The 25,639-nt window shown below is 51.7% G+C and overlaps 1 protein-coding gene across 2 annotated transcripts in view; it reads left to right on the top strand.

The window, feature by feature from the left end:
• ATP2A3 (ATPase sarcoplasmic/endoplasmic reticulum Ca2+ transporting 3) overlaps positions 1-25,246 on the top strand; it is a 46,660-nt gene extending 21,414 nt beyond the window's left edge. For both annotated transcript variants that reach the window (XM_086859004.1, XM_086859005.1), the window contains 16 exons: positions 1,122-1,202; positions 1,584-1,669; positions 2,201-2,665; positions 7,330-7,418; positions 9,906-10,008; positions 10,213-10,344; positions 11,132-11,257; positions 12,298-12,516; positions 12,958-13,293; positions 13,383-13,603; positions 14,240-14,442; positions 14,548-14,633; positions 15,271-15,404; positions 15,829-15,946; positions 16,559-16,676; positions 20,486-25,246. In XM_086859004.1, the coding sequence (XP_086715130.1) occupies positions 1,122-1,202; positions 1,584-1,669; positions 2,201-2,665; positions 7,330-7,418; positions 9,906-10,008; positions 10,213-10,344; positions 11,132-11,257; positions 12,298-12,516; positions 12,958-13,293; positions 13,383-13,603; positions 14,240-14,442; positions 14,548-14,633; positions 15,271-15,404; positions 15,829-15,946; positions 16,559-16,676; positions 20,486-20,505 (2,537 nt within the window). In that variant the 3' untranslated portion in view covers positions 20,506-25,246. The remainder of the gene's footprint in view (positions 1-1,121; positions 1,203-1,583; positions 1,670-2,200; positions 2,666-7,329; positions 7,419-9,905; positions 10,009-10,212; positions 10,345-11,131; positions 11,258-12,297; positions 12,517-12,957; positions 13,294-13,382; positions 13,604-14,239; positions 14,443-14,547; positions 14,634-15,270; positions 15,405-15,828; positions 15,947-16,558; positions 16,677-20,485) is intronic.
• The last annotated feature ends 393 nt before the right edge of the window (positions 25,247-25,639 follow it).

Below are 25,639 nucleotides of genomic sequence, written 5' to 3' on the forward strand. Positions count from 1 at the left end.
TATTCCTCTGCAGGTTTAGCTCATGTTTGCAAGTCCTCCTGCCTTTCCCAAGGGAAGAGGAGCTCTTTGCTCCCTCTAAGATGCTCCAACCCCCTTGAACAGATGCAGAGTCTGAGTCCATGCATGAAGTGGATGTTTTGGGGAGGTCTGTGCTGTCAGCCCCCCAGCTCAGTGTCCCCCAGATAGGTGTGACAGGGAGCAGGGGAGGTCTGGCTGGATGGCAGAGGCTGCTACTGCATCCTGGAGGGTTGGGATCTGCAGCTGGAATAACTGGCTGGGTGGTGGAGCAGTGCCAGCCCCCTCCCGCTGTGCTGGGGGGGTTTACGAGCCCCGGGAGGAAGCGCTCGTTAAAGTCTGGGATTTGAGAGCATCGTTAGCAGCCAAGCCAGCAGTGTTGTGTAAGGGATGTGAGGAGCTGGGAGCCAGGGAATCTCTCGGCCTCAGTGTTTCCACAGCCTCGGAGCGGGGTTGTGCTGATAAGGGAGCAGGAGGAAGAAACCCAGCGAGAAAAGCATTTTAAAAGTGTTTTTTCAAGGAAGCACTGGTGCCTTGGAGGGTGGTGTTGGGTGGCTGGCAGTGGATGGGGCATTGTTCACCTGTGCCCACTGTGCCATGCCAGGAGAGCCAGGGATGGTTGTTTGTGGTGGACTCTGGAGATTTTCCACTGTTAGCAGCTTCCAGTCAGCCCAGAGGAACTTGAAGCAGGGTTAAGACTGGCATTAGGAAGCTCAGATTGCTTCAGCATGGGGGTGTTCTGGTTTTTTTGCAGGAAAGAGGCAAGATGGGGGTGCAGGGGGAGTTTGCAGAGAAGAGGAGACACAGGAACATGGTGGGGAAGGGGATGCAGCACAGCAGGCAGGGCACCACCAGGGCTTGGCTGGGGGCAGACTTGTAAATCACAGACAGACAAAATAAAGCTTTTAACAAAGCTTTAAATGCAGAAATGAGGTATCCCAGTGCAGGACCCTTTGCCAGGGGCTGGACCCCTCATTGCTCTGGGCTGGGTGCTGCTGTGCACCTGCACATGGTTGGTCTCAGTTTGGGGTTTGCTGTCCCCATTCCTGAGGTGTTGGGTGCTGCCAGTGCCACCTGACAGAGCTGCTCTGCTCTTGTCCTTGCAGTTGGTGACAAGGTGCCAGCAGACATCCGGATCATCGAAATCCGCTCCACCACCCTGCGGGTCGACCAGTCCATCCTCACAGGTGCGTGGGGGCCCCACAGAGCAGGGGCAGGCTCCTTCTGCTGTCTTCCTGGAGGCAAATTTTGGAACTGATATAGTATAAGTGCTTTGCTGGGATGGGAAAGGGTGGGAGAGCAAGATTTAGATGATGCTTGGACCTTCCCAGATCCTCAAAGTTATGGCATGGTCTGGTGCTTGGGTATCCTTCCTGCAGAACACAAAGCCTGGGGCTCTCCTGGGTGGCCTGTGGGGTTTGACATCCCCATGGTGGGTGTTTGGGTGGTTTGGGGGCAAAGTGCTGCTCTAGACCGCTGTGGGGTGTGTGATGCAGGCTTGCAACAGGGATGAGCTGAGGCTGGAGAGGGAACATGGGTGATCCATCTCTCCCTTCTTGCCTTGGCAGGGGAGTCTGTGTCGGTGATCAAACATGCTGACCCCATCCCTGATCCCCGGGCTGTCAACCAGGACAAGAAGAACATGCTTTTCTCTGTAAGTCCCTTACACCTGTCTCCACCTCTCCTGTGGTTTTCCAAAGTGCAGAGGCTGCTGGATGTGGGAGATCTCTGAGCAGAGAAAGGCAGTGCCTGCATAAGACCTGAATCCATAAAAAGAGCCCCAAATCCATAAAAATAAGAACCTGCTTCATTTGGATTTCATTTGGGCTGTGGCACATAAGGCCTTGAAATACCTTGGGCAATCTCAGAGCACTTTTTTTTCCCATCAGGTAGGATGCATTATGGATGGGGAAGAGGTTTGTGGTTGAGCCTGGAGCTACTGCAAATTTGGGTTTCCTCCTCTCTCATGTTCTTCTCAGGCAGAAGTCAAGTCCTCGAGGGGTTACAACTCTCAGGAAGGGCTCTCCTGCTCCTTAGGGTGGGTTTATATAAAAACCCAAGATGTCCCATTTTCCCTTTAAGCAAGACCTCATGTTCTCCTTTCACAACGAGCAACCCATTTCCCTGCTCAAACCAAGAGGTTTCATGCCCACATATCCACTCTGCTCCTTTCCTCCCCTCCCAGGGCACCAACATTGCAGCTGGGAAGGCCGTAGGGATCGTTATTGCGACAGGGGTGTACACCGAGATCGGGAAGATCCGAAACCAGATGGTGGAGACCGAGCCTGAGAAGACACCCTTGCAGCAGAAGCTGGATGAGTTCAGCCAGCAGCTCTCCAAAGTGATCTTCCTGGTGTGCATCGCCGTCTGGGTCATCAACATCAGCCACTTCAGCGACCCCGTGCACGGCGGCTCCTGGTTCCGGGGCGCCATTTACTATTTCAAGATTTCGGTGGCGCTGGCGGTGGCTGCCATTCCCGAGGGCCTCCCGGCCGTCATCACCACCTGCCTGGCGCTGGGCACGCGCCGCATGGCCAAGAAAAACGCCATCGTCCGGAGCCTGCCCTCGGTGGAGACCCTGGGCTGCACCTCCGTCATCTGCTCCGACAAGACCGGCACCCTCACCACCAACCAGATGTCTGTGTGCCGGGTGAGAGCCGGCTGGGCTTGGGGTCTGGGGGTGCAGGGGAGGCGCTGAAGGGCACCCCATCCTGTGGTGGTGGGCTCTGTATCCTCACCAGAGTCATGTCCTGTTAGCAATGTGGGGGTGAGCAGCGGGGAGGAAGCCCTGAGGATCCCCAGACAGGGTCAGTAAGGATCAGAACTCCTCTTGGCTTGAATGTCATTAGAAAACTCACTTTTGTCAGCACACCCTTGTGGAGGTGCTGTGTTGCAGTCCCTTTCAGGGGTCTCTTTCCAGGGAATTTTCTTCCTGCTGGGATGTGGCACTGAGACAGAGCTCCTGGAGATGCCAGTGCAATCAGCCTCCTCTGCTCTCTTGCTCTTTTCCCCCTGTTTTTAACCTGATCAGTGAGAAATCCTGGACCATGCAAAATTTTAAAGCCTGGACCCATGAAAAGCATTTCTGATGGAGGGAGCCCTGAGTTGGTTTGGTGAAGAGTTTGAAGGCTCCTCGTCTACCAGAGTGTTCTGCTCCTACATGACTGGCCATGTGGAGAGGTGACCTGTTAGGAAAGCCTGGACCATCTGAGCACTTCTCAGTTTTCCCGTTAATCCATGAGTGTCAGGAAAGCTTTTTGCATGGCTTTGGCGTGTTGTTTTTATAGGAGAACCTTGGAAAATGTGTTGCTGTGGGAAAAAAGGGACCTGGCCAGCCTCTCTCCTCTCTGACACACAGATAGTGTGGTGGGAAGCTGTGACAGTGCTGCAGACTGGCCACAGGCTTTGGCCACTGCTTAGCCCAGCACAAACTGCAGATGAATGGAAATGTCTGGTACTTCTGCCCTGTGGATGATGCAGAACAGGGCTGGAACAAAGCAGGGAGCAAACTGCCCATGTCTGGATGAGGAGGAGGTTCCCACCAGCCCCATTTTCAGAGCCAGTGATGCAGCAAAGCAGGGACAGGGTGCTTGGGGTCTCCTGGGCTCTGCCCACTGCAGGGGGAGAAAGGAGGAGTGACCATGCCTTCCCAAACCATTTCCTAGCAGAGGGTCTGCTCTTTGAACTTGGAAAAGAAGTGCCACCATCCCCTGCAGTGTGGCACAGTCAGAGGAGTCAGGATGGTGATACTGGGGCAGGGAGTGGGACAGAGTGGGGCAGTGGCATACAAGGGTTTTGGCATCAGTTGTCTTTGCAGAATGAACTCAGTGACTTCACAAAAAAAAAAAAAAAATAATTCAGTTAAAAAGTCAAAGTATCCTCCAGCCCATCTCCCCATAGCCTCATTCCAGTATCTGTTTATTCACTTGGCTGGATCCTGGCTCCCAGGGCACAGTACTGGGAGAAGGGCTGGCCCCAGGGCGCCCAGCCAGGGCTGTTAATGTTTAATGGACAGGGATTCCCGTGCTGACGTGGGCAGGACGGGGCTGCCAGGGCCCTGTGAGTGGCAGGTGGGTAAATATTTGTGCTGGGCTGCTGTTGGCGTGTCCGGGACACACTCCTGTGCCAAACACTCAGCCATGGGGGTGAAGAGCCAGCAATCCCTATCAATAACCTGGGAAAATGTATTAATTGAGTGTGATTTCATTAACTTGCCCATTAATTGGGCTGCAGGGCCTGCTGCTGAGCAGGACCTGCCCACTGTCTCACTGCTGGCATCAGGTCTGCTGAGCTGTGAAATGACTCTTGAAGGGTTTCAGGTCTGGTGTTAAACCTTCAGCTGGGTTTCAGGAGCTGTGCTGTGTCTCTGGGCCCCAGGTGGTCAGCAGGGGTGAATCTGTGTCCCCCAAAGCCACCCAAAATGAGGTGCTTTCTGCTGGGGACTTTGTCCACCCAGGATAGCTCAGATTTTGGTACTTTTGCTCTGACCTCAAGTCCAGCCAAGGTTACGGTAAGAAAGCCACAAACCCACTTAGTAAATCAGAGTAAATATGTGGTTTGTGTCACTGCTGGGGGTCTCTGGGATCACCATCTCCCCCAGCCCAGGGCATGGAGGAACCAGCAGCAGCCTCCTCCCAACCATGAAATAACCATGGAGCCGTGGGAGCCTGGCAGGAGGAGAAGGGACATGGAAGCATCTCACATATTTATCCCTCTCTGCTCTCACATATTTAAATCACTCTCCTAAAACTTGCAGCACCCTTTTATGCACCCGACTTTGATTTTACAGGAAGGTGGCATTTGAAAATCAAAACCCAAAGCAGAGATGTGGGCTGGGAGTAGGGTGCTGGAGGGGACCCAGAGAGCAGCACTCTTTGCCAGCCCCCTTAGACCCCACAGCTCAGCTGCACCCATGCAGCATTCCCACCTCCTTCTATTGCTCCTGATTTTTTCTTTATTATTTTTTGTGATGGAAACTTCAGTTCTGCTCTTAACTGCTTAAGACACTGCTGCTATTTCCTCTGGACTCTTTCCACTGCCCACAAACCTGCCCACTTCTCAGCCTGGAAATCTGCCAAAACATCGACAGGCTGAGAGCTGGGCTGCTCAGCCTGGAGAAGAGAAGGCTCCAGGAAGACCCTAGAGCCCTGTCCAGTGCCTCCAGGGGCTCCAAGAGAGCTGGAGAGGGACTTTGGACAAGGGCCTGGAGCAACAGGACAAGGGGCAATGGCCTCACAGGGAAGGAGAAGAGATTTAGATTAGATATGAGGAGGAAATTGTTCCCTGTGAGGGTGGGCAGGCTGTGGCACAGGGTGCCCAGAGCAGCTGTGGCTGCCCCTGCATCCCTGGAAATGCCCAAGGCCAGGTTGGATGGTGGAAGGTGTCCCTGCCATGGGCAGGGGGTGGGATGAGATGAGCTTTAATGTCCCTTCCAACCCAAACCATTCTGTGATGCTCTGATCACATGGAAACCTCTGTGCTGTCCTGGCTGCCCCCATGCTCGGCCAGTCACGCAAGCTGGGAGTAGCAGGAAATTTGATATAACCCCTGGTTGCTGTGGGTTGTGTAGCACCTTTTTTTTTTTTTTTTTAAAGAGATGGAAAAATAAAGAGCTTGGAATGTTTTGGGTGGGTTTTTTTTATTTCCCTTTTCCCTCTTTTAATAAGAAAGACGCTATTGTGAAAGTAATAATTGTTTTGTAGCCATGAGCATTTGAAAACAAACAGGCCCCTATCAGGCAAACCCATCAGTGGCTGGGGTGGGTGCTTTCAGCTTTTTTAAATTAGTCTGGTTGGTGTTCCAGGAGTCCATTTTCTGAAGAGGCCAGGAGATTCTGGATCTCTGGAAGGCTGATAGCATTGGGTGTCTCAAAAAAAGATGACAGGTGCTTAGCCCTCAAAGGTTCCTTTTGTTGCTGTCTCAGACTGGGTGCCTCAGCACAGGTTCTGGGTCTGTCATCTCTGGGGGTGTTGTTACCAAAGGAAATAGGATGTGGTTTTGCTCTTATTGAGTTTACACCCACTGCCAGAGGAGCCCAGTGCCTCCAGGCTACCTGAGACACCTCCTCTGCAGCACTTTGGCTCGTTATTTCCTTCCAAACCTTTCAGGGATGCTGAGGGGCCTTCAGGATGGGCCTTGGGAAAGGAGCTGAGGGCATCAACCCAATGAGCAGGATACCTGCAAATAGCTGGGAAGCCGCAACGAGGTTGTTTTGGGCTCAGAATTACCCACACAGGAGATGTGTGCTTTGAACCTGCTCCTTTGATTTGCCTAAACCTGTAAAATAGGGAGAATTGTTGCCAGAGGAAACATGGAAGGCAGAGAAGTGGGTGGTAACCAGAGATGTTTCATCTCTGGAGCTGAGTGATGCCTGCTGATTTCTCCAGCATCTGTTGCTTCCCTCTCCTGGGGAGCAACTCAAATAACCAGAGGAAAAGAAATAGAGAAAAAGCAGTTCTTTTGAGACAGATTGGAGTGGGACAGTTTTCCCTGCACCTGCTTTCTAGAGGCACTCAAGTTCATGGGGTGAGGAGAGCAGCACTTCCCTGCAGCTAAACTAAATCCTGGCTTCTCCCTGCAGCCAGGGAAATGCCATTGCCAAACCAGTTTTATTTATTTACTTACTTATTTACTTATTTGTTGTGTTGCTTTTTGGCTTCAGTGTGGGTCATAAATAACAAGAAGCAGAATGAGCATTTCTGAACTGTCTCTTGGCTGGGGTCAGGCCCTGCTCTTGTTCCCAGGGGATGCTGCCCTCAAAGATGGGCTGTGCTGGATGGGGACAAGGAGAGCTTGGGGAGAGAGGAATTTTAGTTTTATTTTAGAGTTTGAGGGATTTGTCTCATGATAGCAGCAAAAGAGAAACTGGAAGGATTTTGAAAGGCAAAAATCACTAAAAATAGAGTGTGGGGGATTTTTATGGCTCACTGGGGTTTTACTGCTGAGCTGAGCTGTGATCCCAGGAAGGCACAAGGCTGGTGGCTGAGAGCTGGCTGGGAAGGGGTGGCAGGGGCAGCTGCTCAGATCCTGCCCTGCAGAGGCTTTTCAGAGCAGGAGTGGAAACCTTGACCCTTCTGCTCCAAGAAAAACACAGGCACCTTCTTAGGAGCTCTGTGTCTCTCCTCTCCTAGGGAAAGAAAGAGCTGGAGGAGGCAAACATGAAAAAGGCAGAGGAGAGCTGGAAGGATTTGGGGACAGCCAGGAGTGGCTGAGCAGGGATGGGCCTGAGCCAGCTGGTGGGTTTCCAGGCTGGGCACGAGGGCTGTACCAAAAATTTGCTGCCTAATGCTCTGTTTCCACCTCTTCTCCTGGCAGATGTTCATCATGGAGAAGGTGGAGGGCACCCAGTGCAGCCTGCATGAGTTCAGCATCACCGGCTCCACCTACGCCCCCGAGGGACAGATGTGAGTGAGGGTCCCCTCCCCTTCACAGGGACACAGGGTGGCCCTGGGCTGGCAGCTCAGCTGGGGGAAGACGGGAGGGTCGGGTTCATGGCCATGGCTGGGGGTGGAAGGAGGGTTTTCCATGGTGATTTGCAGTCCTGCCCATGAGGATACCTGCTGGGCACTGTCTTTTGGCCACGCTGGGCTTGCAAGTGTTGGGTGATTGACTGTACTCTGCTCTTCATGGGGAGCAGGGCTGTTGTTTCGCTGTCCCTCACATCCAGCTCCTGCCCCACTTGATTTGCTCACCCTGGCTCTGCCTTCCCACTACTCAGCAAAGGGGCTTCCACACGCCTGGCTTTCCCTTTGTTAGCAATCCCAATAAAACAAGCCCACCTGTGAACCAGAGAAGATGACAAATGTAGGAATGGTGATGCATGAGGCTTTTTGCAGGAAGTGATGACTCTCCATAATTCTGGAGCATGCACATTTTGGGTTCTGACTTGTCCCTGCCCCGAGCAGAGTCTAGGAGCCAGCAGCACTGGTCAAGGGGACTTGCAAAGAGCTGAAACCCCACAAGGAAAGTGCTCCCTGAGCCCAGTGTGCACAGCAGGGATGGGTCCCATGGCTGGAGTGCCCAGGGCATGATCCTGCTGATGGCAGGGTGTGCCTCAGGGCTTTGCAGAGCTGCAGCCGAGGGCAGGGAGTGGAAGCTGGGGGCTTTTTCCCTGAAGTGTTGTCACATACATGGGGTTTTCTGCTGTTGTATTTATTTATTCCTGTTCCTTTGGGAGGAGGTGGTGGCCCCCAGTGTGGCAAGGTCTGGGAAGAAGGCAGATGAGAAGCTCAGCTGGTGGTGGGAGCACTCTCTGCTCCCCTTTGCTTTGCTCAGTGATCCCAGACACATTTGTCACCATGGTCCCTTCTGCTCATCCGTGGAGCAGCTGTAACTCATCTCAGCCACAGACTTAATTTCATGAATATTTATTGAGCCAATTTGATCCTTGGCTAGGAATCTCCATTAAAAACTGCGCCAAGTCATAAGCTGGTGTCAATCAGTGCATTTCAATTAAAATTGAGGAGGACCAGGGGGCTGAACTTGTGCCTGGAACCTCTGGAGCTCAGAGTCCCCTATCCTGTGGGGACTGCATTCAGAGCCACTGTGTTGGTCTGCAACAATTTCTGTTGCTCTTGAGTTTTGCTTTAGCCCTGTGCCCGTATTGTGCATCTAGAGGGGTGTGTGGGCTTGCTGAGGTGTCACAGAGAGAACTCTCCCTTCCCCCAGGGCTGGTGGGACTGAAATGTTTGTTTGCTTTAACCTGGCCTTGGCCAGGGGGATATTTCATGCTGGACCTTGGGTTTGCTCACACAGCACCTTCCCTTTGGCTTTCCCAGCACATGGGTCTCACCTGGCTCCATGCAGGGACTGCTGATGATGGGGTTGTAACTCCCATCCCTCCCCAGCAATATCCAAGGGATCACACGCTGCAAAAGCCATGCCTAGTGTGTCCACAGCTTTCTCCTCCACCCACTGTCCCTTCCTGTGAGCCCAGGGCTGGGCAGCATCTCTGGGCAGGAGCAGTGGATCTCCCTTCCCACTCACAGCCCAGTGCGGCTTCGTCTCCCTCAGCAAACCGATTTTTCAGATTTTCTTGGCTGCTCTGTGTTTTCCGCTCCTGAGCTGTAACAACGGCTCCAAAATGTTCTTTCCATTGGGAACCAGCAGTGGAATAAGCTGATCCTAGTAAATGCCTGACAAATTATTTTTCCAGCCAGCAGATGACCGGCTGGGTTTATACAGCTCTAACCTGCAGTTACCTCTGCTGGAACCAGGATCATTTTTTATTTCCCTCAAAACCACTGCTACCATTCCTACCACCAGGCGAGGAGAAGCATCTGGCTTGCCTGGAGTGTTCAGGGCTGCTCCTTTCCGTAGCAAAGAGCTGCTATTTAGGAAGCAAAGATCACAGTTCACCACATGCTTGGAAGCAGTCACAGCAGTGCAGCTATTAAAGTTCTCTGCTGCTCCTAAATGCTCCCTTGGGTTCCCTATGGAGTGTGAAGAGCATCACAGGGAGGAGAAGGGACTTGCTGCTGATTCCACTGCTCCTCTGGATTAAAAGCAAATGGAAACCCCTTAGGGGGTGGATGCTAACGTGAATTTCTTTGCCCCTTTTCTGGTCCATCACCTTCATCATCAGCTTGTGAGCAATCCCTGCCTGCTCTTTTGAATTTCTCTGCAACCCCTCTTATTCTGGGCCACTTCCAGAATTTATTTGCCTCCTGTGATATTTTATTTGCAATTTAGTCCTGCCCCGTTTAATAAAGTACAAAATCTGAACCTGAGGATTTATTGCCAGCCCTGGGGCTTTAACTGGGCTTTTGCTTCCACTTTTACAAGAGTGATATATAGGCTGTGTACCCCTCTAGAAGGGATCTTCAGGTGAGCAAACTGTATTTGGAGCTGTGAGCTGGTGTAAGGCTGTTGGGGTTGTTTTCTGCCCGCAGCCTGAAGGACGAGCAGCCGGTGCAGTGCGGGCAGTACGACGGGCTGGTGGAGCTGGCCACCATCTGTGCCCTCTGCAATGACTCCTCGCTGGACTACAATGAGGTGTGGGGGCACCAGGGCCAGGGCTGGGTGGGGGGATGCTCTTGCTGTGCTTCAGGGCAAAGCCAGTAGAGTTTGTCCCTTGGGATCCCCTTCCCTGGCTTTGTCTCATCTCAAGGGGATGGTCTGTTGTGGTGGGTGACAGCATCCTTGGGGGCAGCAGCATGTGGAGGATGTGCTCTAAAGCTCTTTTTTTCTGCCCTCTAGTCCAAAAAAGTCTATGAGAAGGTGGGGGAAGCCACTGAAACAGCCCTGACGTGCCTGGTGGAGAAGATGAATGTCTTCAACACGGACCTCAGCAAACTCTCCAAGGTGGAGAGAGCCAATGCCTGCAATTCAGTGAGTGGGGAGAAGCTCCTGTGAGCTACAGCACTGGGGGATGGGAGGGAGAGGAGGGATTTAGGATGTCTGATCTTTGGGCAGTAAACACTTACAATGATCTAAGGGACTGATTTGGCACAAGAATGTGGTTTCCAGGCTCTCATGGTGAGCAGTTTTTGGAACAATGGCTCTGAGGGACTGATGCCAGGGCCTTGAGGACAAACCTACAGGGAGCTTTGGAGCAGGCGATTCCTGAGGCTCCAGCTCAGTCCAGTCCCTGCTCAGGCAGGAGAGACCCTCTGAGTGATAGCTGGAGCTCTGGTTGCAGATGAGGAAGTTTGGAGTTATCTTTAAGCACTCATGCCCTCCAGCATGAACCAAACCCTATTCCCCAGGGCTTTGCCTGCCCCAGTGACACTTGCTCCTTGGTAACATCTATTTTTGACATGAAAATATCTTGTGCTGGCTATTTCCCTACTCCAGTGTCTCCCTGTCCTCCTGGATGAAAATACACTTTATTTTGGGTCTTTATTTCCTCCACTTTAGATCTCACAGTGTCTCTACTTGCTCAGAGGGCTCTCTGTTCCAGCATTTTTTCTCCAGATAGGTCTGTGCAGATTGTAATAAATCTCCTGACTCCTTTCTGATACAGAAAGCTTGTAAACTTTTAGCCCTGTCCCATCTTTCCTGGCTCCTGTGGCTGCCTTTCTCCTCCCGTGCCAGGGGCTCAGCAGGGCTGTCAGCCGAGGTGGAGAGCACCAGCATCCCTGGCATGTCCTGGCTCAGCCCAGTGCTCCTCCTGCAGGTGATCAAGCAGCTGATGAGGAAGGAGTGCACCCTCGAGTTCTCCCGGGACCGCAAGTCCATGTCTGTGTACTGCACTCCCACCGGGCCTGGCAGCAACTCCGCGGGCAGCAAGATGTTTGTCAAGGTAGGGGCAAAGCACCTGCAGGGTTCATCTCCCCCTGCACAGCCAGCAGCACCTGGCCCTTGCTGCACAGGGCAGTGATGATGCTCTGCAGTTCCTCTCACACTCTGGCTGCCTGGGGATCCAGGTTCCAGCAGGTAGGCTGATGGGGTCAGGGAGGAGGTGAGTCTTTGCCATATGGATCAGGGAAAAAAGGGGGTGAGATGATTTAGAGGGAGGAAAAGGTGCTGAGTGTGGTGCTGGTGCTGGGGCAAGGGAGAGCTGCCCTCGTGCAGAATTTGGGTACTTGCCTTTATTAAAGGCTTGGACCCTCCGGATGCCAGTAATGCCCAAAGGATGATGTCCAGTTTTCCACTGTAACCAGAAATAAAACAGTGTTTCATAGGGCATTTTCTTCCCAAGAGAAGAGATGCGGTGGAATTTCTCCCCGCTGACTCTGAGAAGATTTGGATATTGTTGTTCCCACTGGGAAATGATCTGGGTAGGTGAACTCTGTCCTCCAGACCCTCTGAAGCCTCTGGATCTGTGGCCCTGGGTGAGCTTTTTAAGAGGTGCAACAGAAGGATTGCAAGTTTTATATTGAAGAGCAATGTCATGGTCCCTTGTAAGGTCAGAAGGGCTGGGGTGAGATGCTGGGATAGTAAAGGACATGTTTTCCTGAACTGCAAAGGCATCACAAGCATCTGTTGAGTATGCCACGTTTTTCTCTGCACAGATTTACAGCCCTCATGCCCTGCAGGTCAGAGCAGGGATATCTGGGGTGGAAGTATCTTGGTTGGATGTGTAGGTTTTGCAGGAGTCAGGCTCTCCTGCAGGTCCTGCTCTTGGTGACCTGCTGCGGGTTCATGCTCCAGGGTGTGATCCCGGTGTGCTCGGTCGGAGGCTGCCATCTAGTGCCTCAGGGCCGGGATGCCTGCTGGAATTTTTGGGAGATTTTGCCCAAACTTGGCTGCTTCCCTCCCTATGACACTTCCTGCGGTGCTGGCAAGAGATGCCCGTCCTCCAGCTTCAATGCAGCCCCTGAGCCCTCCGCTTCTCCGCAGGGTGCCCCCGAAAGCGTCATCGAGCGCTGCACCCACGTCCGTGTGGGCACTGCCAAGGTCCCGCTGACGGCCCCGGTGAGGGACAAGATCCTGGGCAGGATCCGGGACTGGGGCATGGGCATTGACACCCTGCGCTGCCTGGCCCTGGCCACCCACGACTCGCCTGTCCGCAGGGAGACCATGCAGCTGCACGACTCCGCCGCCTTCGTCCACTACGAGGTACGGCACCGGAGCTTTCTTCCTTATTCCCAAAGTTTCCCCATATAGTCCCAGCTGTCCCAGAAGTATTTTCCCTCTGGTTTCTCTGTGGACAGTGTAATGGCTCATCTCCTCTGCAAACCTGATTTGAAGGATAACAAGCCCCGTCTCACTGAGCAGGTTTTCCTGTGGAGTGACTGCTGAGAGGGCCTTGGAGATCGTTGTGAGGCATGGGGAGGAGGGGAGCAAAGAGAAAACATGTGAGGGAGAGCAGAGGGAATGGGAGCATCCCGTTGGATTGGGGCTGTAGAGTACATCCATGGGGCAGCTGGTAGGGAAACCTCTTGAACGTTTCTTCCCGGGGAAAATCCCTGTGAAGCCCAGGATGGTTTCACAGCAGGGGAGGAAGTGAATGCATCCCAAGGGGTTAATGTGGGGCTGGGGTGTGTTCCTCCCACCCAGAACAACCTGACCTTTGTGGGCTGTGTGGGGATGCTGGACCCTCCCCGCAAAGAGGTCACCTCGTCCATCGAGATGTGCCGCAAGGCCGGCATCCGCGTCATCATGATCACTGGTGACAACAAGGGCACGGCAGTGGCCATCTGCCGCCGGATCAGCATCTTCTCCGAGACTGAGGACGTGTCTGGCAAGGCCTACACGGGCCGGGAGTTCGATGAGCTGTCCCCTGAGGCGCAGCGCCAGGCGTGCCGGGAGGCCCGCTGCTTCGCCCGCGTGGAGCCGGCGCACAAATCCCGCATCGTCGAGTACCTCCAGTCCTTCAACGAGATCACGGCCATGGTGAGCCCTCGGGGACACACTGCCACCCCCCTGTCCCCTCATCCCCACCTCGCTCAATCCCTTGCACGCTTAACCACGGCTCGGTGCAGACAGGCGATGGTGTCAATGACGCTCCGGCCCTGAAGAAGGCAGAGATTGGCATCGCCATGGGGTCGGGCACGGCTGTTGCCAAGTCAGCCGCTGAGATGGTGCTCTCTGATGACAACTTCTCCACCATCGTGTCGGCCGTGGAGGAGGGCAGAGCTATCTACAGCAACATGAAGCAGTTCATCCGCTATCTCATCTCCTCCAACGTCGGGGAGGTCGTTTGGTGAGAGCCTCCCACAGCGGGTACCGTGCTGCGGGAGCAGCAGTGGGGGGATGCATCCCCTGGGACAGGTCACCTGCAGTCAGCAGCATGTGGTGCCCAAACTGGTAATCCCAGGCACCATGCCTCATTCCCCAGGGGCAGGGAGATTTGTTTTTTTGGTGCCACCCTGCAGGACATGTTCTGTTAAAGTATTGCCTGTTTAAGCCCATGTGAGTGCCTGATTTGGGTGCAGATATTTGTGCACAGGCTGTTGTCACCCAGTCACAGCCATCCCTGTCCATCCCTCCCAAACCTCAGCAACATCAGCACAACCTTGGGATCACTTGGGCATCCTTTGCCCCTACATTTCAGCGTGAGTGTTTGTGCTGGGAATGGGAACCTTTGTGGCCGTGGGGACGTCAATAGTTGGGTTACAATTGCAAAACAAATTTCAATATCAATAGAAACAAACTTTAGCTGCAAAATTCAGTGCTAGGCTTCAGGCTCCTTATCAGGGGCTGTGGGTTCATCTGCAGAACTTTGGGTGAATATTCAGTCTGGGGCTTTGGATGCAGATGCTCTCTCCCCCTTGCATGACACAGAACCTTGGCTTCCCAGAGCTTGTCTAATTTTATATCTCTTGTTTTTTCCCTGCAGTATCTTCCTGACAGCCATCCTAGGCCTGCCCGAGGCCCTCATCCCTGTGCAGCTGCTGTGGGTGAACCTGGTGACAGATGGGCTGCCAGCCACCGCTCTGGGCTTCAACCCCCCCGACCTGGACATCATGGACAAGCAGCCCCGCAACCCCAAGGAGCCCCTCATCAGTGGCTGGCTCTTCTTCCGCTACCTGGCTGTCGGAGGTGAGTGCTCCCGGTGGGGTGGGCACTGTTAGGATGTGCCTGGGGTGTCCTGGGCCAGGGACCCCTCTCTGGGTGCTGGGGTAAGGGTGTCTCTCTTGGTCACAGTGTACGTGGGGCTGGCCACAGTGGGTGCAGCGACCTGGTGGTTCCTGTACGACGCCGAGGGACCGCAGGTCTCCTTCCATCAGCTGGTGAGTCAGGAGAGGAGCAGGCTGACAGCTGGAGTGGATGGGTGAAGGCGTGCATTCACGTGTTGGGGTCTTTTGTCTACCTTTCCTTGGTTGTAGCATTCCCAGATTCTTAGTGGAGAAGACAGTAATTCAAAACAGAAGCAAATTTTCTCCCTCAGGCTGTTTCCAGCCTTGCTTCTGCCAGCCACCAGCATGGTAATGAAAGTTTCAGATTCAGAAAGATTCAGAAAAGCTGAAAGTAGCTTCTGTGCCTCATCCCATGTTAGAAGGGATCTGTTCTCACATTACATTACTGTAGCTGATGTGAAAACTGCAGGGTAGGGGGAAAGCAGGTGCTGTCACACCCCAATGGCATGTGCAATGCAAGATGGATTTCTGAAGGAGACAGAATTTGTATCCTCAAAGTCCTTCCTAACTGCACCTGGGAGCCTCAAAGCCACTGTCCAGCCATACCCCTAAAGCCCAACCCCAGGAGAAGCTGGGTCACTGGAGGCAGTTTTTTGGTTGCTCTGAACTGTGGGATATTTAACAGCAGCCCAGTTCATCACATGCCCCCCAACTAGTCGACTCTTCCTCCTCTCTCCTGCCTTTCCTGCTGCTCTGCTATGTATTTACCAGCAGTTTCCTGTGCTGACAGAGGAACTTCATGAGGTGCACTGAGGACAACCCCATCTTTGAAGGAATTGACTGTGAGATCTTCGAGTCGCGATACCCAACGACGATGGCTCTGTCTGTGCTGGTGACAATCGAAATGTGCAATGCTCTGAACAGGTGTGGTGGCCACAGGGCTGCTCTCTTTGCTCTGTGCATGACTGGTTTTGTGCAGGGTCTCTTTGAGCATCTGTGGGTGGGCTGAGGGCTTTGCTTTGGCTCAGCAGAGCTGTTCAGAGCATCCTCACAGGGGACCACTGGGTTTTCCATAAACTCCTCCCAGGCAGTGTGCTGTGGCTGAGAGCAGTGAAGGAAGGACTGAATCTGGATTCGTTAGTGATTTGGTCACTAATGATCGGCCCTAATCCATGCATTGCTGGTTGTATTGGCCATCCACAGCCAGTTTGCAGCCAGGCCTGAAGATGAACAGCCTGGGAAAGAAGGGATATAGCATATGGCCTTGCACGTTTGGAGGGAAATGGAATTCCCAGCACGGGCAGATGGGGAGGTTTCTGGGGCTAACGTTGTCCCCTCACTTTCACAGTGTCTCTGAGAACCAGTCGCTGCTGCGGATGCCACCGTGGCTCAACATCTGGCTGCTGGGGGCCATCATCATGTCCATGGCTCTGCACTTCCTCATCCTCTATGTCAAGCCCATGCCTGTGAGTGCCCCCTGTCAGCTCCCTGTGCCTTCTGTGGACAAGGATATCCCTGGAGCAATCTTTGGGTCTGGAAACTTCTGGGATGGTTGTTCCCAGAAGGTGCCCTCAAGAGCAGGTCCCATGATCAAAACAGCACAGAAAATAGGAGTCATTCTGTCCCATGAGCCAGGGGTCAGAAGCTCTCCCTATGGACAATGCAAAGGCTCTAGATCTCTCCAGAAGGTGGTTCAGCCCTTCAGGAGTTGTCTCCTTCCCTTTCAAGGTTGGGGATGCCAAAGGTGCTTAAGATGAAGTGTATTTCTGTACCCAGGTGGTTGCATTGTCCCTTGTCACCTGCTAAGCACCTGTGAGCACATTAACACACAGTCCTACCTTGTGCCTCACTTTCCCCATTTGCAGGAGAGGTGAAGAACATCCTTTTTTACTCATCTTGTCCAAGAGCCACCTTGGATCATGACAGACCTTGAAATCCTGCAGTTTGGGCTGTCTGGATCCTCCCTCTTTATACCTGGGATGACCCTCTCTCAACCTTTGCCATACAACAGTGCAATCCTTAAAACAACAAAACCTTCCACCTGCTTCCCTGTTGACATGTTCCTTTCCACCCCACAGCTCATCTTCCAGGTGACCCCCCTGAGCTGGCCACAGTGGGTGGTTGTGATGAAGATCTCCCTGCCTGTGATCCTGCTGGACGAAGGACTCAAGTACCTTTCCCGCAACCACCTGGATGGTGAGCATGGTCTGCACCACCCTGGGTTAGGGTGGCTCCATGGCACTTTGCTTGGGCTTCCTGGTGGCTTTGTGGAGCCCTGGCTCACCTCCTCTGCTCGTGTGATGTTTGCACCTGCATGTTTTGCTGTGCAAAGGGGCTTTTTCTCCTACTCCCTTCCTTTCTGGTGCCACACCTGGCAGAGCAGTTGGTAATTACATCTGCCTGAAATGCTCCCTTTGGAGTATTAGATAAATCTGCCACAGGTCGTTAATTCAACTCCTCTCAAACCTCCAGGAACTGGATCCCTTTGCTTGTAAAGCAAAACAAATCAAACACTGATTTGTAACAGGAACCCTTTATTTTTCCTCTCAGATTTCCATCCCTCTCTGTCCATCCTTATTTTGTGTTGGCAGCCTCTATGCTAAGATCAGTTGGGACTTGAACACCTTATAAACTGGTTTTAATGGGGTTTCCCTTGGCTAGCACCTCTCAGAATGCAGCCCTTGGCACAACAGGAGGAGAAGCAGCTCCTGTGACACTGGAGCAGCAGTTCCTGTGTGCTCCTGGGCTCCATGCTGTAAATCACAGCATGTCTTTGGGCAGCCCTCCAAAGAGATGATATCATCTTTCCTTTCATTTCTTGCAAAAGATGTTACTCTGGGGGATATCTCAGCACTGAGTTAAGCCCACAGGTTTTCCCAGGGCTGCTGAGCAGTGCTGTGCCTGCCACAGGGGTGGCCCCTCTCCAGAAAACAGGATTTATTCTTTATTTCTTGGGGTGAGTTTGTCCTGACAGTGATAGCAGGGAGAAGAAGGGCAGGAAGGGCACTGTCCTTGCTCAGGAAAGCCCTGGGGGCAGAGGAACAATCTGGTTGAGGACTGGATGTCCTTCCACACCATCACCTTGCTCAAACCAAATTTTCACCCCTTAAGCAACCTGTGTCATAGCAAACCCCTCTTTTTCCCTTCACCCTGTAATAATGATCCCAGGAATTGACTTGGTGTCTTTTGTGGCAGATCAGCATTTAGGCAGCTGTTTGTCCTTGTGCCCAGTGAGGACACAACCCCTGGGGTCATTTTGCAGGAGGTGGAAGATGGTGACCACCCCATCCTGTTCCTGTCCCCACCAGGTCCCTGTTCCCTCCCCAGTACAGTGCCCTGCAGTCTCCTGCCTCTGCAGCTGATGTGCAGGTGAGGTTGTTCCCTTGGGTGAATATCACCATCGAGGGAGTTTTGGCCACTTCTCTGCAAAGCTGCCATCAGCTTTAGGCTTCAGCATCCTCTACCTGGCTGGCAGAGGTGGCAGTGCAGTGACAAGTGCGTCACACTCCCTGCCAGGGGCAGACAAAACTCTGCATCTGAGACAGCCCAGAATTTGCAGGGACCATGTCCCATCACAAAAAACCTCCAGCATACAGCAAAAAGGAGCTGTTCACCCTCATTTTCCCCCATGCACCTGCACCTGAGTATGAAGGAACCCCTGAAACTCCCCCAGGAGCACAGGAGCTGCTGCAGCTGCCTGTGTTCCCTGCAGAGGAGGCAGGCATCCCTTCTCCCTGGCACGGCAGAGCCGGGAGCAAGCGCCTGCAGCCGTGGCCTGCCCTTGTAGGGTAATCTGTGCGTGGAGCTACCTTGGCTGGGTGCTGGCAGAGGAATGTGTCCCCATGGGCCAAGTATTCCCTTGAGCTGTGGGATGCTCTGCAGGAGAGCGGTGCTGCACCTTCCAGTGCCGGAATGTCCACACAGGATTTTACAGCTCTGCTACCTTGCTTTTTGTTTTTATTTCCCCCCTGTCCTGTTTTCTCATACGTGTCCATGTGTAGTGCTTTAGAAATTGAAGAGCAGAGGGAAGCTGCCAGTGTTGCTGCCCTGATATTGCAAAGGGATGGGGGGACAATTTCCCTTTTGGTTTTCTCCTGGGGTCCAGGGTCTTGGCTGAAGCTCAGGGTGCCCTGCTGTGAGGGGGGAGATGTGGAGTTTTCAGAGCTACAAGGGCTGCAGTGTTTCCCTTGGTGAAGGAAGTGATCTGGGCTGGCAGAAGGAGCCTGCACCTCTCCAGCAGCACCTTTTACAGGAATCTGTTGAGGAAAGTCAAAAGAAGTAAGGAAAAACCTCCCCAAAAGTTTCAGCTGTCCAGGGGGGAGCAGACCTTGGAGGAGCTGAGCTCACATTGTTCAGCTGCTGGTTTGCAAGTGCTGAAGGACTGTGACACCCCTGGTGTGAAGCAGCATCCTGAGAGACCATGACCATCCCATCATCCCTGCAAACAGGTCCTGCATCCCCCCTGCTCCTGTCACCAGTGTGAGGGAAGGACAGACAGGCACAGACATTCAGGGACCTGCATGTGTGGGAGCTGGACCCTTGGCTGGTTGCAGGGCTCATGGAAGCACCTGACTCGCTCCATGCCAGGATTGTGTTACTTTAGAGACCTGAGAGCAACTTTTCAAAGGGCACCCACTGTGGTTAAACACTGCAGCCATGTCCCCTTCCTGTCCCTGCCTGCCACATGCCATGGCATCCTCCTCCCTGTTTGCACAACCACAGGGGGATGTGTTTAGGGGAAGTGCCATGGTTGGCAAATTACCACTGGTGTGTCACCAGGTGGAGACTGTAGAACTGCTGGAGAGGGAAGAGATGCTGCTGCAATGTGGAGGAGATTAATTTTGATTATTGCAATGATATTTAATAAGTGCAGTTGCCAGCATCCCTGCTTTACACCAAAGCCCGCAGTGTCATCCAGAGGGATGCTGCCATCACAGCAAACCATTTTATCCCAGGACACAAGGGCTGGGCTCTGCAGCCAGCACTGGAAAAAAAATTTGGCAGAAGTTGCAAAAAAGCCTTTTCCCTCTCTCTTGCCTGTTATTTATTAATTCCCCTGAAAGCTTGTCGGCACCAGGGCTGGCAGCAGGCGCGGAGCCTCGCGGGTAACCCCGGGCAGGACCCGTATTTATCAAGAGCACAGGAACAGCGGTCCCCAGTGAGATGTATTTCGTGATGTGTGTAGCGATGAAAGATAGAGAAATACAGTCAAAAGATTCACGATAAGGGATTTTTCTAACTCTCTTTAGCAAGTGCTGCTTCTGAGTGGGGTTTTTTCAAGGAAAAAAATCTGTTCTGGGCAGGCCAAGCTATGAGGCTGGAGGGCAGCTGCTGCCTCAGGGATTAGGGACACTCCTGTCAACTGCTTGAAAATGTGGGATCATGTTGCTGTAAGTCAAGTTCTGGCAGGGATTTGGAGGCTGCTCACATGGAGTTCAAGCTGGATACCATCACTTTTCTACAGGCCATGTGTTGCTTGTTACCTTCCATGTCCAACCCCATCCATCTGGAGGGAGGGAGAAGGTGGGAGGGCAGCCCTGGGACAGTGGCTGTGATGAGTAGGTTGGTCCTTGCTCATTGTTTTGGAGGTGTTTATGGGTGTGTGTAAGTGGTGTCAGCCCATGGAGCAGTATCTGTGTCTGGCTGTAGCGGGGCTGAGGCTCTGGGGTGGGTGGGAGGATGCAGTGAGCTTCCTCCTCTCTGAGCCACTGCTTTTCCCTGCATAATGCCTCATTGGGAGCAGTAAGGAGGGATCCTGCCTACTCGCCTTCCCACATGGCTCCACCTCATCCCTTTTCCTAACTCTTGCAGAGACCTTCCTCGCCCAGGGAGTGGCATCCTCCTCCTCCTCATGCAGCCTGAGCTGCCACAGCTGCAGTCAGGATCTCAGGTTCCTTCTGGGATCAACCCAGGAGCAACCGCTCTTGATAACAAAAACACAGAGCTGGTTTGCTTTTGAACCCTCACCAATACTTTTCCTTCTCTTTTTTTGCCCTTTATTTCAGGAGAGGAGGACAAGAAATGAACGACACGAGGGCGACGCTCCGAACCAGAGGATCCCTAACTTGTAACTCGGACTGAAGTCTTGCATGACCATCGCTAAAGCCAGCAGGACATGCATGTGTCCGACTATCAGACAAATGCGGGTGAATCGTCGAAAAGAAAAAAATACTGATTTTGTTTTGTTCTGTAGCTTTCTTTTTCCTGTACATAGGAGTGCAATTACTGGACAGCTGGCGTAGAGTTTGGGGATGGAGCTGTGTGGATCTGAATCATTGTAATGTGGTTCCTTGGGATTTGTTCTTGCCAAATTTGAGACCCTCTTTCCAATTTTCACCCTGACTGAGTGAGCACGGGCAAGGTGGCCTTCATGAGAGATTAAGGCAGGAAGTTGGGATTTGAGGCCAGATCCCTCAGTGGGATGGGATGCACAAGGCAGCTTCAGGGGCTGGGAAGGGCTTGGCAGTGAGTGAGGGCAGGCAGAGAGGAGAGGGGGGCTTTGTGTTGGGATTGTTGAGCCTTGATGATGACCACAGTGTTGCTGCTGCTGCTGTGCTCTGCTCCAGTGGCTGCAGCAGCTGGGCATAGCTTCAGAGTGTGTCCAACACTGGTGTGAATCTCATGGACGTGTGTTTATACGTCGAGGTCAGGTGCACATGGTGGAAGATGAAGTTCTCCCTATTTATCACGCTGTCCTGTTTGATCCCTGCATTATGGAAAGCCCAGCACCTTCTCAGGTTCATCCAGCCTGAGCATGATGAAGTCTTGTCTGTTCTCCATCTGGAATCTTACTAGATCCCATCTGCACTATATAAGGCAGTTCTCCTTCTAGGGGCAGCCATGTAAAGAAAAGCAAGGGGATGCCCAGCTTGCATTCCTCATGTCCACCACTCCTTCCTGGTCACACTTTCTTTCCTCAGTGAATTTTAAACTATTTCCCTAGCAGGAGTAGAGCCTAAGTGTTTAGGAGCACATCCATGACTTCATGCACTCTGCTTTGGAGAACATCACTGACTTGAACAGGGCATCCTTGCCAAGGGATCAAGATGGGAATGAATGTATGCTTGTACATAACGTGGTCTTTCTCCGTGAGTGGTGTTTGTTGTGGCATCCCTTTTTGTAAGGCACCAACTTTATCTTGCCCTCTGGGGATTTTTCCACAGCAGGAGTGAGACAGGCTTCAGTGAGGGTTTGTAGATCAGGAATGGATTTTGGGATCCATTAGATTTATCTTTCTCCATTGAGATGCATCAGCTGAGAAGCTGATAGTGGTCAGTTTCTTCTCCATCTCTCCAAATCCTCCCTCCTGTTTTCCTCACGGTCCTTAGGATCCATCCTGATGATATTTAGTTAGCCAGAGCCTGTATCTTTCTCTTACATTCCAGCAACAGCACTAGAGCCAGGGTCTGGGATAGCATTTGCTCCTTTGCTGTTTGGTTTTTTCTTCTACTTTTTGCCTCTTAGAAGCTTCCAGTGTTCTTCTGTATCATCTGGGCAAGAGCATCTCTCCTTCCATACAGTAGGTGCCAAATATCATCCCTCCTTTATTTTCTCCATCACCAGCATTGAAGATGAGCAGAGCCCCCAGACCAATGGGAATGTACAGAATTGTTATACTACTGAGCTGATTTATTGTACAGAAAACCTTGCATGAAATGTTGTTACTGTATTTAATATATAATGTATTCAAGGAATTTTAATATGGAGCTCTTAAAAAAGATCTTTATAGATACTCTGTGGTTAGAAGATTGTTGCTGATTTTTTAAGATCTTATTATACTTTGTCTTGAAGAAGTTTTATTTTTCAAATGTGTTCTGTCTAAATGATTTAATCAGTTGATCCCATGGGATAACCAATTCCTCTTCAAAGATTTTCACCATGGATGAGACCCACCCTGGTGTAGAGGACCAGGACATGACCCAGGTACTGTATAAGCCTTCAAAATAAGGCTTCAGTAAGACTAATACTGTAGACATGTGATTTGCCCTTCCTCAGAAGGGTGGATTTCACCTTGTTTTAGTACAGGTCACAGAAGTAAAGAATTGTTTAAGGTGGGAAAGACATCCAAAATGATTGAGTCCATCTCCATCGCTCTGTGCAGAAAAACAACCAGTGGGAATTTAGTCCAGTTCCAGCTCAGTGTCATCAGAGGAAGCAGCTTCTCTGTTTCTCTGAGGCTAACAACCAGTTTGGGAGAATTTGGGCTGGATTCAGAGGCTAGACTGGATTCAGAGCATCCCAGCCCTGTTTGGAGGGTCCAGTAGGGCTTTCAGCTGCCCAGTGGCATCTCCCTGGGATGTGGTGGCCTTGTTCCCTTGTGCCTACAGGAACCTGCTTGGTCCATCCACCACCTGAGTTACACTGTTTTCCCTGGACTTGATGTCTGGTGGAGGATTATTAACTTAACCCAAATATGTGTGGAGTGGAGAAGTTTCTTGTGTAAAAGCCCAGGCAGTGTCAGTCTGTTCAAGCATTGGGTCACAATTGTGAGTTAGCAAACCCTGAGCCATCGTGGGCAAGAAACCAGAGCTGTGTCCCAGCTTCTTCTTTCCAGCAGCAGCAAATTGCATTTTATTTCTTTTGTGAGGCTTCAGATCTACCTAGAAAATAGCCCAGGTGATCTTCACTAGAGTTGCCTGGAGCAGGTGGCCCCCTGCTCGGAGGGACCATTTTGACACGTCCCCATTTCCCCTTCTGAATGGGTGACCACGTCTCTTGTCTCTCCCCCCATCCTTTCATTACTTGGAGTAAAGGTTTCACTCCATACTTTCGATTACAGGGGCTTATACTTCAAACATCTTTATGCAGTAGAAAAATATCCATAGATGTAAGTATTTTTTCCTTTATTCTTCAGTGAAAGGTCAGGATAAATCACAGAGTAGTTATTTATTGCTTGTGTGCCAGCAGCAGCGTGCTGGGAGCTTTTACAGGCTGGAACATGTTCTTATGTAAACTTGGAGATCCCAGAGCCAAGACCATCACTTTGGGATAGGCTCTTGTGTCTTACCAAGGCATCTGACAGTGCAATACAAGGGAGATGGACACTGGGTGGCTGTTTTGCCCTAAAGCTTTTTTTAAAAAGCAGCTTAGGGCCAAACCTCTGGGATCCTTGCTTTTCTTGGCAACAGAGGTTAGGAATTATTTCCTTTTTAGTTTTATTTTGATGGTGCTGCTTGGCATATTCTAAGTCTATAAATAAAACTCAGGTCTTTCCAGCAAGACCTTTAGCATTGGTGGGCTGCTGTGACAGATCCTCCACAAGATGCAGGATGTAGGATGTGCTGGATGGCAGCAAGGGATTATCCATGAGCACTTTATACTCCTTCCTCAGGGTCCAAGCACCGTGCTGGGGTACAGCCAAGGTGGGAGGGGAAGGTCCTGTGTTCCTGGGGCAAGCACCAGGGGGATCAGCTGTGGAAAGTCCTTTGTACTGTTTTGGGATATTGTGTCATTGTGACCAGTTGCTGGATGAGCTCTTCCCCCTGTGGTGCGTGATCCCATGGGGAGGCACGTTGGAAAAGGACAAAGAGCCAAGTGCTGCATGCTGAATTTCGCTTGTGTCATGTGGCCCAGGTCTGGATGAGGTTTGTGCTTGTGTGTTTGGGTTTTTGGCACTGTGACCATTCCATGTGTGTGTGTGTTTCTGGTGATGCTCTGCTCAGCCAAGGCTGGATGGCACCACCAGGCACTGGACAGGGCAGTAGGAGGGACAGGCTCTATGGAGGGGCTGGAGGACTTTGTTCCTTTAAGAGCATCAAACCTGGGATTGAGTCAGAGTTTCTGCTCACGGTGTGGATGGCAGAAGGAGGAGCAATAGGAAAACTCAGCATTAATTTTTGGTCCTTCTTTTGTACATCAGGGTTCTGCTCTACCAAAATTCATCAAATAATGATTTGAGCTGTGCAGGGGCCCTGGCTGTGGAAGATGTTCATGAGGTTCAGTGACCTTGGCATTAAATCACTCCTGAAACTCAAACACACCAGTCCCCTCTACCAACCCCTAAGACTTACTGTGATTTTTGGACCTGGCCTGGCCATCACTTTGTGTAAATGATGCCAGAGATTCAAGCCCCATCTGGGCTCTTTTTCCTCCCACTTCTGCAGTGGCATTTTCTGTCAGGGAAGACAGCCTGGGACTCAGGTGTTTGGTACCACCCGAGAGGGCTTTACCCCATGCAGATCTAGTGTGGCACAGCTGGGGTTAGGATTTGCAGGGCTGCAATGAGAAGGAGACACAGGGTAAACTGTGCCCCCTGGACTGGTTCTTGTGGTGCCACTCTGCTTTTGGTGTGAGTGGGGCATTAAATGAGCCAAAATCTGTGTGTGCCTGGAGAGCTGGGCACTTGGGACCAAGAAAAGGGTGACCACTGAACTGCCAGAGGGTGCCCTCAGTGGCTTCAGTCTGGGAATATGCTGATTTTTTTATATGAGATGCCTGAACAGTCAAACTTAGAAATCTCTGAGATTGTGCTTCATAGCAAAAGGTAAATTGTTATATCTTGGGGGGTGGGAGGGTGTTATCTGAGGGGAAGAACTGAAAGAAATGAGGTTTCCTATTTTATTATATGAGAGATATTTTTCCACTAAATTACCGCTTCCTAAACCATGTCCTTTGTCTGACTGTAAATAGCCAGGTGTGCTGGGAAGACGTGGGAAGGCTCCTTGTGGTCACATCCATACAATCCACTCTGTTCACACAATATCGCAATATCGGGCTGATTTGTTTTATACTTAGAAAATTACAGAAATAAAAGCAATTTTACTGGATTACTCTGGATTTGGGTTTTTTTCTTTGTCTATTTTGTTGTTGTTGTTTTACCTTTTTTTTTTTTGCTTTTCTTGTTCCATTTGTGGCTGATTTGGGGGACATTTGGGAGCCCATGGAGCCATATGGGTGTGCCTGAGGGCATTCTTCAGCCGTAAAAGGAGTTGTGCTCACCAGATCAGGATTTCTTGTGGGTTTTCAGAGGAGCCAAACTAGAAATGGAGCTGAGCTTGTGCCTGGCATGGGATGACAAAGGCAAAATGAGCACAGTGGCATAATACGACTGTTGGGAATTTTTAAATTCACTCTTGGGGCACAAGAATACAAATAACAGTGCTAATTTTGACTGTGTCCAGAATAGTCATCACCTTATCTTCCCCAGCTGGGAGGGGAGG

The sequence above is a fragment of the Cyanistes caeruleus genome, chromosome 21 (assembly GCF_971803275.1).
Source record: "Cyanistes caeruleus chromosome 21, bCyaCae1.hap1.1, whole genome shotgun sequence".
Taxonomy (NCBI): Eukaryota; Metazoa; Chordata; class Aves; order Passeriformes; family Paridae; genus Cyanistes; species Cyanistes caeruleus.